The 12,811-nt window shown below is 47.1% G+C and overlaps 1 protein-coding gene across 1 annotated transcript in view; it reads left to right on the forward strand.

Moving 5' to 3' along the window:
• VPS13B (vacuolar protein sorting 13 homolog B) overlaps positions 1-12,811 on the forward strand; it is an 891,476-nt gene that overhangs the window by 866,353 nt on the left and 12,312 nt on the right. The window contains exons 56-58 of the mRNA XM_030795363.1: positions 1,026-1,831; positions 6,877-7,053; positions 9,339-9,509. Of these exons, the coding sequence (XP_030651223.1) occupies positions 1,026-1,831; positions 6,877-7,053; positions 9,339-9,509 (1,154 nt within the window). The remainder of the gene's footprint in view (positions 1-1,025; positions 1,832-6,876; positions 7,054-9,338; positions 9,510-12,811) is intronic.

Below are 12,811 nucleotides of genomic sequence, written 5' to 3' on the forward strand. Positions count from 1 at the left end.
TAAGAGGTCAGGGAGAGGAAGAGGGATCTGCATAGGTAACTGAGGACGAGTGGTCAGAGAACTGGAAGAGCTGAGAGAAGACAGGAAAGAAAGTATTTCCAGGAGGAGGGAGTTGTCAGCAATGTCATATGTTGTTAGTATGTCGAATAAGCAAAAAACTGAAAGTCCATCATTTGATGTAGCCAAATGAAAGTCACTGATGACCTTGACAAGAGTTGTTTTATTAGGCTGGGGATGGGGGCACAAAAGGCTGCTTGGAGTAAGCCTTAAAGAGCAGGGAAGGAGAGGAGTTGGAGACAATGTGTATGGAACACACTTTAGAGTTTCTATGTAGAGAGGATCAGAAAAATGAGTGGTAGCTAAGGGAGAGAATGAACTCATGAGGGATTTTTTGAGCTGAGAGATGACAGCATGTTTACAAGCTGCTAGTAATGAAGAAAAGGATGATGGGGGAAAGGGGTGTGAGTTGCTGGAGGGATGTCTTTGGAGTAGGTGAGAGAAGAGTGATTTGGTGCACTTTGGAGAGGGGTTCACCTGAGACAGAAGCAAGGGTGGTTCCGCCCCAGAAATGGAGATGGAGAAGAGTCAAGCATGGACTCAGGCACGGTTGATGGGCAATTGTGGCAGGAATTCCTGCTAAGTTTTCTTCTGCTCACATCACTTTTTCAGTTTAGGGAGTCTCAGTTACTTTATTATCTCTTTCTGTCTTGTGATCATCATGATAGAGAATTAGTACACAAAGATTAGAGGGATTTTGGAATAAAAATCTGGTGTTGATAAGGGAAACATAAGGAAACATGACAAGAGCTTGTAATAGTCCCATTGGGAACATTTCCCAATACTGTTGGAGCGTGACTGACTCCGTCCAGACACAATATACTGAAAGTTGAGTTCTTATTTGTTTCTTATTAGAATCTGATGTCCCATCAGGAGGTATTTAATAGGGTACTGTCATTAAAAAAGAAACAAGAGAGAAAGAAAAGGTGAGTGGGTGGGACTAATGTTCTTGTCCCTTTCTCCTCTAGAGCACCGGCGAAGATTGTTACATTCAAAATGTTCATCACTCAGTTGAGCCTGGCAGTGTTTGATGACCTCACCCACCACAAAGCATCAGCTGAGCTTCTGAGACTCACACTGGACAATGTTTTTCTCTGTGTGGCCCCGGGATCTGGTCCCCTCCCTGGGGAAGAGCCTGTGGCTGCGTTGTTTGAACTTTACTGTGTGGAGATCTGCTGTGGGGACCTGCAGCTAGACAACCAGCTTTATAACAAGTCCAATTTCCACTTTGCTGTCTTAGTCTGCCAGGGAGAAAAAGCAGAACCCATTCAGTGTTCCAAAATGCAGAGTCTCCTTATATCCAACAAAGAGTTGGAAGAATACAAGGAAAAATGTTTTATCAAACTTTGCATCACCTTAAATGAAGGCAAGAGCATCCTCTTTGATATTAATGAGTTCAGCTTTGAATTAAAACCTGCTCGGTTATATGTGGAAGACACATTTGTATACTACATCAAGACTTTGTTTGACACCTACCTTCCTAACAGCAGGTTGGCTGGTCACTCCACACACCTCTCTGGGGGTAAACAGGTGTTGCCCGTGCAGGTCACACAGCACGCCAGAGCCTTGGTGAATCCTGTGAAGTTACGGAAACTGGTGATCCAGCCAGTGAATTTGCTCGTCAGCATCCACGCTTCCCTCAAGCTGTACATAGCCTCAGACCACACTCCTCTCTCCTTCTCGGTGTTTGAAAGAGGACCCATCTTCACCACTGCGAGGCAGCTTGTGCACGCCCTGGCAATGCACTATGCCGCTGGGGCCCTTTTTAGAGCAGGTAAGAACACAAGCTGAGGGTCTGTGATGAGCTAGAGCCTGGGCAGAAATGACACGCTTGGGGGTAACACCTCATTTCAAGACCTAAAGAAGCAATTGGCAAGAGGTCACACACCTGAGCTTTACAGTCACACAGAACTGGATCTAAATCTAGAGCCTGCCACTGTTAGCTGTAAGACTTTGGGCAAGTTATTGAACCTTCCTGAGTCTCCATTTCCTCATCGGTAAAATGGCTTTGAAGATTTCTGAGAGGATCAGATGAAAGTACGTGAGGTACCCAGCATTTTGCTTGCCACTTAATAAACATTCAAGAAGTAGTAGCTGTTCTGTAACTTAGAATTTTAGTTCAGTTTAGCACACAGTTTTTTTTAGCAACTTGCAGGCACAGAGCCCTTTCTTAGCTCACTAGAGCAACCAGGAAAACTAGCCCAGGTCTTCAGTCCCTCGGCCTAAAAGGAGTCCAGTTCTCGTTTATTAGTTTTCTTCATTGCTATTCATGAATAGCAGTAGGCGAGAAACTCAGAGGATTTGTGTGCTGGTAAGATGCACATTGAGCCCTCTATCTATCCAGTGCTGCACTGCCTGTCTAGACAGCTGGCAAAGGGAAGGCTGTGAGTGTGTCAGCCTCTCCACAGACCTGAGCTCAAAGAGAAGGAATGGCCCATCCACTCTCTGGGGCCAGGCAGGTGGCCTCTTGCAGTCTGAGGGCTGCTGTTTCTCAGGGACTCAGTGGGAAAAGTGAGGATTCCCTTTTCAGTCTGGCTGGAAAAGTCTGCAGGGGGTGGCTTGAACATGCAAACAAAATTTTGTAGAGAGACTACTGTGTACTAGCGACTGGTGGGTGGCGGGCGCAGTGGCTCACACCTGTAATCCCAGCACTTTGGGAGGCTGAGGTGGGAGGATCACTTGAGCATGGGAGTTCAAGACCAGCTTGGCCAACTGGTGAAACCTTGTCTCTACAAAAAATTAAAGTTTAAAAAATTACCCAGGTGTGGTGTCATGCACCTGTAGTCCCAGCTACTATGGAGGCTGAGGTGAGAGGATTGCTCAAGCCCAGGACTTTGAGCTACAGTGAGCTATGATCACACCACTGCACTCCAGCCTGGGTGACAGAGCAAGACCTTGTCCCAAAAAATAAGATTGAGTGGTGGGAACCATGTGGTCTCAGGGTACATTATGGTAATCGGCATCACAGTGTGTGTTCCTGAGCCAAGTTCACTCTAAAGCAGTTTTGAGAATTGGGTTCCCAGAAATTCAAGCAAAGAACAGCATCCAGAGTTAGCCTTGTCAGCCCTTTCCAATAAAGAACATGGAAATCTTACTTTCTGAAAGTAACAGAGGAGAGAGCCTTTGTTCTATCCTCTTTGTAAAGTTGTACTTTGTGAATGAGTTCCCATATAAGATTAAGATTGCAGCAGTAAACGATCTGTGTTTTTGCCATATTGGTCAGATTACATTTTCTCCATAATGAAATTCATAGACTTACTCGGGTTATCTAGACTCTTTTATAAAAGAAAACAACAAGATCAGGGAGAGGGTCCTGCCAGACCTGTTGTCTTGATAGCTTGCACAACAATGAAGAAAACATTTCCCTCTTGCTAAAAACTCATTTAAAAATAAGCAGTTCACATTTCAAATATAATAGATGGGTGTATTTATAAACAATTCCAGAAACTTTCCCTTCAGGCAGCCTTTGCTTTTTCACAAAAGAAGCAGGCACGTAGGTTACTGAGCTCCAGTCTGAGGCCTGGCAAGGACGAAGGCTCCCGTTCAGTCTGTGCACGATGCAGCAGTGCAGTAAGCAGCAGGGAAATTCTACCTGTGGCACCAAGTAACGGGCCCTGCAGCCCGTGTGCTAAAAACGAGCTCTCTTTGTTTTGGTTTATATTTTTAATGAGCTTTCACAAGAATATTCTATTTGAATTTTATATAATTCATCTAAAAATCTTCTAAGCTGCCGTTCCAATCTCACTGTATACCAAGATAAGGGATTCTAATATAGAGGGCCATGTTTTCAGAGCCTGTTGGAAACTCTGTCACTAAAAATCTATGGACAATCTGAAGATCATCTGAAAGAAAGCAGTGATTGAAGGAGTAGGAAATGGGAAGATGCTGGAGGCTCCAGACTCCCAGGTTAGCATACTTGTCAAGGGAAGGGAGAGGGCTGGCTGCAGGTGGGCAAGTTGCCCACCCACATCTCACTTGAGTCAGAGTGCCCCTGCCTGTCATGGAAAGCACCCTGACCTAATTTCTAGGGAAGTTGTGGTATCAACTTGAAGAGGTTTTAAAAATAAACAGGCTGGGCGCAGTGGCTCATGCCTGTAATCCCAGCACTTTGGGAGGCCAAGGTGGGCGAATTGCCTGTGCTCAGGAGTTCGAGACCAGCCTGGGCAACACGGTGAAACCCTGTCTCTACTAAAATACAAAACATTAGCCAAGCGTGGGGGCATGCACCTGTAGTCCCAGCTACTTGGGAGTCTGAGGCAGGTGAATTGCTTGAACCCGGGAGGCAGAGGTTGCAGCGAGCCAAGATTGCACCACTGCACTCCAACTTGGGCAACAGAGCGAGACTCCATCTCCAAAAACAAAAAATATTTAAAAATTAAACAACTAAAAATAAAAAAGTATGGGTGGGAGAGGCAGAATACAAATAAATAGCAATTGGAAATCAGTAACTGATCCTATCTGAAGGAAAGCATGTGGTCTTTATCCTGAGGCCCCTCTCTAACCCAAAGTCTCAGTTTGATGGGAGCCAGGCAGACTCCCTTCTTCAACACAATTTCCAAATGACTGAGCAAAAGATAGATTTGCTTTTGAAGGACAATAAAGGAGTACCCTTGGATCTGTCTGCCCTTTTCTGGCCAGCTCAGATGTCACTGAGAAGTAGCTCTGGCCTACACATAGCCCTTCTATCAGGCAGTGGCTTCAGGCTTCAAGGGTTCCAACCCCACGACAGGGGAGGACCTGCCACTGGCAGGAGCAAGAGGCCGAGGCAGATTCCCACTCCCTCTGTATGCCCGCGGCACCGACCTGAACAGGCCTGTTGTGGGGGACACTGCTTGGCCATGGCTACTCTCCTTTCTTTTATACATGGACTCCTTGGAGAGATGGGGAATTAAGATGTTTCTAGACTAACTTCTGCCATTAGGTACACCCTTACCAGCCATTCAGGGCTAAAGGGAATCTGCTGTTTCTTTACCTCCAGAGAAGGCCCTCCACGGAGGAATATTCCACAGCCTCCCCAGCTCCCTTGCCTACTTTTTGCAGTCTGAGCTCACAGAAGAGGTGGGTGGGCTTCGGAATTAGGAGAACCTGGGTTGGAAACCCAGCCCACAGGTTGATCATCCAGGGGACTGTGAGCAGTTGGCTTAGTCTCCAAGCCTCAGTCTCCTCCTTTTCCTGCCTGTGAGGCCGTGGAAGCAGTACCACCGTGTTGCATTCACCTCTGCCTCCTGTGCCGGGTCCATTCCCTGACCCAGACAGCAGCTCAGTCACCAGTTAGCCTGCACTGATTTGAAGGGAGAGAATACTTTTCTTGCAGTTACTGTGAGAATTAAATGTGTTGAATGCCTGGCATCCATAGGGCCTCTCATTTGTAATCTTTATCTTCCAGAAATTATTCCCTCCTTTGCCCTAAACCCTAGTGTTATCATCCTAACGTTCCAGAGAAGGGAAGAGGGCTCAGAATTTAAGAACGTCCCTCTCTTCATGGGCTGGGCATGGGATTCTTCGGGACCTTGGCGTGGCTGTTGTACCCTCACCTTCCCGATCCCCTCAGATCGCTGAGCTGAGGATCTGTCACAGGACTGTCCTCCTCTTCAGAGCCTGCTGGTGAAGGAGGGATGGCTCCCACCCAGTCCCGTCCCCACAGCCTTCCCATTACTGGGCTCTGAGCACCAGGCTGGGGAGGTCAGTGGCTTCCCGGAGAAAGCTGTCTTTTCAGACTCCTCCTCTCCTGGTCCCTCATTTGCCCCTCCAATTCTTGGGGCCTACAGCCCCGAATCCCCACCCCAGAGAGCCAGGGTAAGGGCAGCGCCTGCCAGACTCCACACACAGCCGCGTTCCCATGGGGCAGCAGCGGCTGAGTGGCAGGCCAGCTTCTGGCCAGCCCGAGCTTCAGGAGGAAACCAGACCCAAAGCTGCTCTCCTGGGACATGCACAAGGGAACACTCCCCTCTCACTAACCTCATCAGAATGTCCCTGTCCCAGCCTGGCCTACATGGTGAATCCCCATCTCTACTAAAAATACAAAAAAAAATACAAAAAAAAATCAGCCAGGCATGGTGGCATGTGCCTGTAATCTCAGCTGCTTGGGAGGCTGAGGCAGAAGAATCTCTTGAACCCAGGAGACAGAGGTTGCAGTGAGCCGAGATTGCACCACTGCACTCCAGCCTGGGTGACAGAGTTAGACTCGATCTCAAAAAAAAAAAAAAAACGAATGTCCCTGTCGCTGGTGTTTACATAACCGGAGCTGGGGTTGAAGAGTCCAAGACATTTGTCTGGGTCTAGTTCTGCTCCAAAGGGAAGCACTCAACTCAGGAGGATTGGGAAAGATTAAAAACAACTCCTCCATTCTTGTCAGAAGTTTGCATCCCCTTTGCGACACGCCACTGAGCATCTGGCCGCCCCCAACCAGGCATCTCCTCCTATCCTGGTGCCTCCGCTGTACCGGGGAGGCTTTAGAGAGAACCTCCCACCTGCAAACACCTGCAACCCAAGAAGGCGCCCTTCCTCAGGTGGTGGCAGAGTGCGTCCCCAGCACATGGACCCCTGTTAGCAGGAATATGGGAGGCTCGGGCAAGGCAGTCATATTAAAGCCATTTGTGGGGCCGTCAGAGGATCACTTTGATTTATAAAGTATGAAAGTTTGCCATTTATGAATTCACAGGGAATGACTTATTTCCCTTATTTTCTTCCAAAGAAACGGATTACTTTCCCAATTCTAGTGTGAAAAATGAATTGCAGGGAAAATGGGTCACTTTTTCACAAATGTTGAAAGTTCTGCATTTGAGGTTTCAATCACGCCTTCCCTCTGGTCCGTTGCAGGCTGGGTAGTTGGGTCTCTGGAGATTCTTGGCAGCCCTGCAAGCCTGGTGAGAAGCATCGGGAACGGGGTCGCCGACTTCTTCAGGCTTCCGTACGAGGGGCTGACCCGGGGCCCCGGAGCCTTCGTGAGTGGCGTCTCCAGAGGGACCACATCGTTTGTAAAGCACATCTCCAAAGGTAGCAGTTTCCGTTCTTTGTAATAATGCCTTCACTCCTTCCCCCCTTTTTTTTTTTTAAAGAATGTGCTAAAGTTTTAAATGCATTCAGATTGCCTCTAGCTTTGGCCTTTTAGCTTGCAGTGAGAGTTTGGTTTTGTAACAAAGCTCATATATAATGTCTTATGTTTTGAACAGATCACTACTTGCCTGTGGTGTGTGAAAATGTTTCAGAAACTTCAGAATTTTAAGCCTCCCATTGGGAAAACAAGGATTGGCTCAACTGTTACTCCATGTGATAAACACAGAAATATTAAAGGTGTTCAGGATTTCTGCTAAACATCAGAAACCCTACACTGTGTTGCCTCATCATATTTTTTTTAAATGTAGATACAGTTGTCATAACTTTCTTAAGGATATGGATACATTCTGACATGGAAGCAGATTTGGGGGTGAAACAGCCAACTTTTCTCTAGCATGCCACGTAAACAGTGCCATCTTGTGGCCCAGACAGGTCACCAGGCACCAAGGCCAAAGTGCTTCCCGCGAGGACAGTGTTTTAGTTTTATCTGTGTGTGTTTGCTTGATGTTATTTTGGTCAGGTTGGCAGAGACTTGGGAACTAACAAGGGCCATCTGAGTCCCCTTTTCTTCTCAGCAGGAGGCAAGGAAAACAGGGCAAAGGGCTTCTTCCTGTAAAAGGCATCTGACCATAGGCCATAGGACAGGTTGTGGAAGTCTCTGGAAGGCCTCAAAAGAAAACTTGATCTTGAAATAGGAGAATCCGCAATCCATAGAGGGGGTGAGGGACTATGGGTGGGAGGGCTGGCAAGATAACAGCCAGAGTCATAAAAACAAATTCCACGGACAATGAAAAGGACACTCCCCCAGGCCTCAAATCATCTGGGAGGACTGGGGGCTGAGCTGCAGAAACTCACCCCATGAGTCACTGGCAGACTGCTCACTCTTGACACTGGAATCTCTGTGGTTCTGTTGTTTTTATGTTAAAATAAGACAACTAACACCTGCTAAATTGAACCTCAGTGGTATTTTCAGCCTACTGACTCACTGAATGTTTTTTACACTTGTTCTTTTCTTCTCTTAGCAAAATCTGTTTGGTTTGTTGGCATCCCTATGTGTGTGTGCGCAGATATTTTTCTTTTCAGATTACTGGTAAAGATGCAGCTGCAAAAACGACATTGAGCATTTCTTCCTGAAACTGGACCTGCAATAACAGATGAGCTAGTTTGTTAGTGTCCAGATCTGTCCATGAAAGTCGCTCAGTTTCCCTCACTGAGATGTGTGCAGACCTGCTAGAGGAATTGTGGCTGTTGTGAGCAAATGCTGAAATAGCCCTTCTTAGGAAAACCAGACAGATTCATGGCTCTCACATGATTTACTCCCTTTAGTCCCCTCACTGGTTTTTCAGTTAACATCCTGAATATCAAAATTGCACATATTCTCCATGGCACAATAATTACATCCTCAGAATGGCAAACGATAAGGTTTAGTATCTCCCCCTTTGTTATGACTGAAGTTATATGGAGGGAATAAAATTTATTCCTAAAGTTTAAATATTTCTTTGTAATCTTTCTAAAACTCAGCAACATAACTTTACCCTTTAAAATCAGAGCAGGCAGATTTTAACCTTCAAAATTGGGCCTCAATGAAGTCATCAATACTGTTTTAACCAAACCTTGACAAATTAAATTATAGTGAAGGATAGTTTCATGTGAAACTCTAGGCTGCATTCTGCACCTGCAATTCTTACCCTTTGAAGAGTGTCATCACCCCTGTGGGCAACTGTTCCTCTTTACCTCATTTTCTTGTTTATTTTATTGTATCTTATCTTATTTGAGACAAGGTCTCACTCTGCCACCCAGGCTGGAGTGCAGTGGTGCAATTGCAGCTCACTGCAGCCTTGATGTCCTGGGCTCAGGCTATCCTCCCACCTCAGCCTCCTGAGTAGCTAAGACTACAGGTGTGCACCACCACACCCAGCTAATTTTTTAACTTTTCATAGAGACAGGGTTTTGCCATGTTGCCCAGGCTGGTCTCGAACTGCTAGGCTCAAGCGATCCTCCTGTCTTGGCCTCCCACAGTGCTGGGATTACAGGTGTGAGCCACCACCCCAGTTGTTTACCTCTTTTCTTAGGCTCTTTCTTCAAATTGCCTGAGAGGGAGCCACCATCACTTGTCACGGGGCATGTCCAGGAGGGGCCACAGGTGCTCCCGCTGCCTCTGAAACTGCCTTGGGGTCCATCATGTATGTGACAAGGAGGCTAACCCCATGCTCTTGTTCCCTCAGGTACCCTCACATCCATCACCAACCTGGCCACAAGCCTGGCCCGGAACATGGACCGGCTCTCACTGGATGAGGAGCACTACAACCGGCAGGAGGAGTGGCGGCGGCAGCTTCCCGAGAGCCTGGGCGAGGGGCTTCAACAGGGCCTGTCCCGGCTGGGCATCAGCCTGCTTGGTAAGGGGCTGCGGGGCCTCCCACTTGTCTGCACTCCAGCAGGCTGAGATGCAGGGTCTCCCAGGACTGGGCAACTTCGCCTTCTGCCTGGGAATGACCAGGAAATGCTCAGAGAAGGTAAGGCACTTGCTCTGAGTTCTACAGTGCGTGCCGCCAGGGGCTCACCTGCACAGCCGCACATGCAGCGCCTGTGTTTGCTTTGTGTATGAAATGTATCTTGGGCCTCACTGAAGTTCTTAAAAGAAATCCTAATTTGATAGGACCCGCTCTAAGCATAGTGGTGTCTGCAAGAGGACAGCAGCATCCAGCTGTTTGCTTTCTGAAGAATGTGATGGGCAACCCTTCCGAAGCACTGGCTCCCTCACTCCCACACATGCTGAGCCGCTTCTTTTGAGAAACACTAGAGCAACGTGCAAATGTCATGTAAACTTCAGTGAGGAGCCCACTTTGTCCTTTTACTTTTTTGAGATCAGCCTGACTCACAGCAATTATTGTTTGTAGAGCAGCCAGATGGTATAGTTAGAGGTGAAGATTGCTCTGCATATTTCAAAATATTACAAAGTTTGAAAATAAATTGCTTTAAAAAATTTATAAAAAGGAAGCTTCAGAGCTAAAAGTTTGCAGGGCAGGATTTTCAAGGATATTTTTTATTTGTTTGCAAAAGAATTTAAAACTGTATTGCTTGGCAATGTGCCTTCCATGCATCTGAGGAAGTGTGTGCCTCCAGAGATCAAAGTGACCCAAAGCAGCACAGAGCAAAGGGTAGACAAGAGGAGTTTGAAAGGACTCGCCCTCTCTCTGATCTTCAGTTCTCTACAGAACTCCTCCACTGGCAACTGCAGCCAGCTGAGGCTCTGGGAGGAAGTGGTAAAATGGTACAAGTTCAGGTTAAGTTGCTAGAAATTATACAGGTAAAAACATTCAGTGGTGTGGGGCACTGTCATTTGATAATATGTGGAAACTGGGAAGCTGGTGACCTGTGATAAACAAGCTGGGTAAAGGAGTAACCTTCTTGCTTAACTCAGTAACCCAAAGGTGATGGTGACTCCTTTGGGGAAGGCGGTGTGGCAGCGGACCCTGCCCTCAGAAGCCCCAGACCTTGGGCTGGGGTGTCCAAGTCCTTTCTTTGTGACCTCAGGCAAGTTCTTCTCTGAACCTGAGTTTCTCTTTTGTACATTGGGCCTGGTGATACCATTGTTAGAAGTAACAGTGGGTAGTTATATGGCAGCCACCATGCTCATGTTTGGTAAACAGAACCTATCGTTATCACGGTATGGTAGCAAATGAACTACAAGAGTTGCCTGGTTTCCAAGAGTGCCTCAGCAAAAAGAAACATTTGAGCAATGGCAGGAATATTTTCGCTTAATCCAATGGATTAAGTGGCTGTAACCAGAGGAAGTGACAATGAGGTTATATTGAGGATCTCAAGGTCATTGTTTTGCGACTCTGGACCTGTTGATGCTATTAATTGGAGGCTTAAGTACCACTACTCTGTTCCACCCCAGCCCTTCTAGGAGCTTCTAGGCAAAGAGAGAGAGAGAGAGAGAGAGAGACCGACCCCTGGGCTGGCTGGTGTGTGGCTGTCTCCACCCCAACCCCCGACTCCCTTCCCGCCCGAGGGTTCCAGTCTCTTCCCAGTCAGAGAAACCCCAGCCAATGCTCCGTTTTCAGTGTGTAAGATTGTACCCGATGGGAAAAATCAGTTGTGTGAGGAGTCACGAATCAGCCCTGATGAGGTCATCTTTCTGGGCGTGGGTCCTGTTGACAGGGTAAGTCATAACGCTCTGATCTTTGCTGTAGTCATTGTGTCTTGCATATCCTTATCCATGTGAGGGAATTCATTTTTGGAAACTGCAGTGGGCTCATGGGGTCTTTCTGCATATCTGGTAATTTCCAGAAGATTATTAATTCTTGGGGTAACATGAACCTCCTCTGTAGATGCTGGCTGCACCTGCCAACACTGGCCGGCCCCAGTCCCACCCCAGCTCACATCCTGAGCTGTGTGTCCATGTCTGGACTCTGCAGAGTTCACAGTGGGCATCTCAAGCTTGGCTCAAACCAGCTTCCTTTCCTGTAAGACTTCAAGGACTTCCTTTGTTTCACGTACTCTTTGGGTTATCTCAAAATGTCTGGTCCTGGAACTACCAGGTGTGTGGCAAGAAGAACAAAGAGGGGAGTACAACAAACTGAATCTCCTCACTTTGGAAAGTTATAGATTGGCCACCATTTAATTCTTCCCCAGAAATGGTGTTTGAAATTGCCATATACAATGCAGTGCCTAATTGAAGTTAGAGCCATTATCACATAATAATTTGAAACCCAGGCCGGGCACATGGCTCACACTTGTAATCCCAGCACTTTGGGAAGCCAAAGCGAATGGATTGCTTGAGCCCAGGAGTTCGAGATCAGCCTGGGCAATATGGCAAAACCCCATCTCTACAAAAATAAAATGAAATACAAAAATTAGCCGGGCATGGTGGCACATGCCTGTGGGCCCAGCTACTCAGGAGGCTGAGGTGGATCACTTGAGCCCAGGAGGTCAAGGCTGCAGTGAGTTGAGATTGCACCACTGCACTCCAGCCTGGTGGACAGAGTGAGACCTTGTCTCAAAATAATAATAGTAATAATAATAGCTTTAAACCCATGCCAGTGAAATAGATATTCTAGTTGCTCAGCTTCTTCAATAAAGACAGAAACGTTAAGAACCCAGTTAATAAAAATATATTAAAGGAAAAGTTTAGAGTTGGCAAAGCATTTTCAAAGGTGTCATCTTATTTGATCTTCACAACCCTTCACAACTTCATAACCCTTCACAGCTTCACAACTTTGGATGAGGTAAAGCGACTTAGCCAGGTCAAACCTCCAGCAAGGACAGGAGCCTGGGCCTTTCCACCATGTCGCCTACCCCTGTGGGGCTCCAGGCTTGGAAACAATCAGGATGTGGGGAGATTGAACAATTGCAAGTCCCAGTGTAGGAAAAACACATTTCCCCCAAATGTTTATGGGTTCTGCGGCCTTCTTGACTCTGCTTCACCCTCATGGGGACACTATGGAGCATTATGAGGCCCTTGAAAATTAAAGCAAGTCTTTAGCTCTGTGCCCAGCCACACTGCCCCAGGTCAGCAGGGAAAAGTGTCTGCTGGCTGAGAGATGCTGTCGAGGCTTTTGGATGAGCTCCAGGACAGTTTTCCAAAAGCAACGGCTTTTGGAAAAACTCTGTTTAGCCTGCAGTATTGGCATCAGCCTTGCCCACATTTACCAGATCTGTTCCCCAACACCCACACTTTCTACTACACTCTGGA

Source organism: Nomascus leucogenys, chromosome 16 (assembly GCF_006542625.1).
Source record: "Nomascus leucogenys isolate Asia chromosome 16, Asia_NLE_v1, whole genome shotgun sequence".
Classification (NCBI taxonomy): domain Eukaryota; kingdom Metazoa; phylum Chordata; class Mammalia; order Primates; family Hylobatidae; genus Nomascus; species Nomascus leucogenys.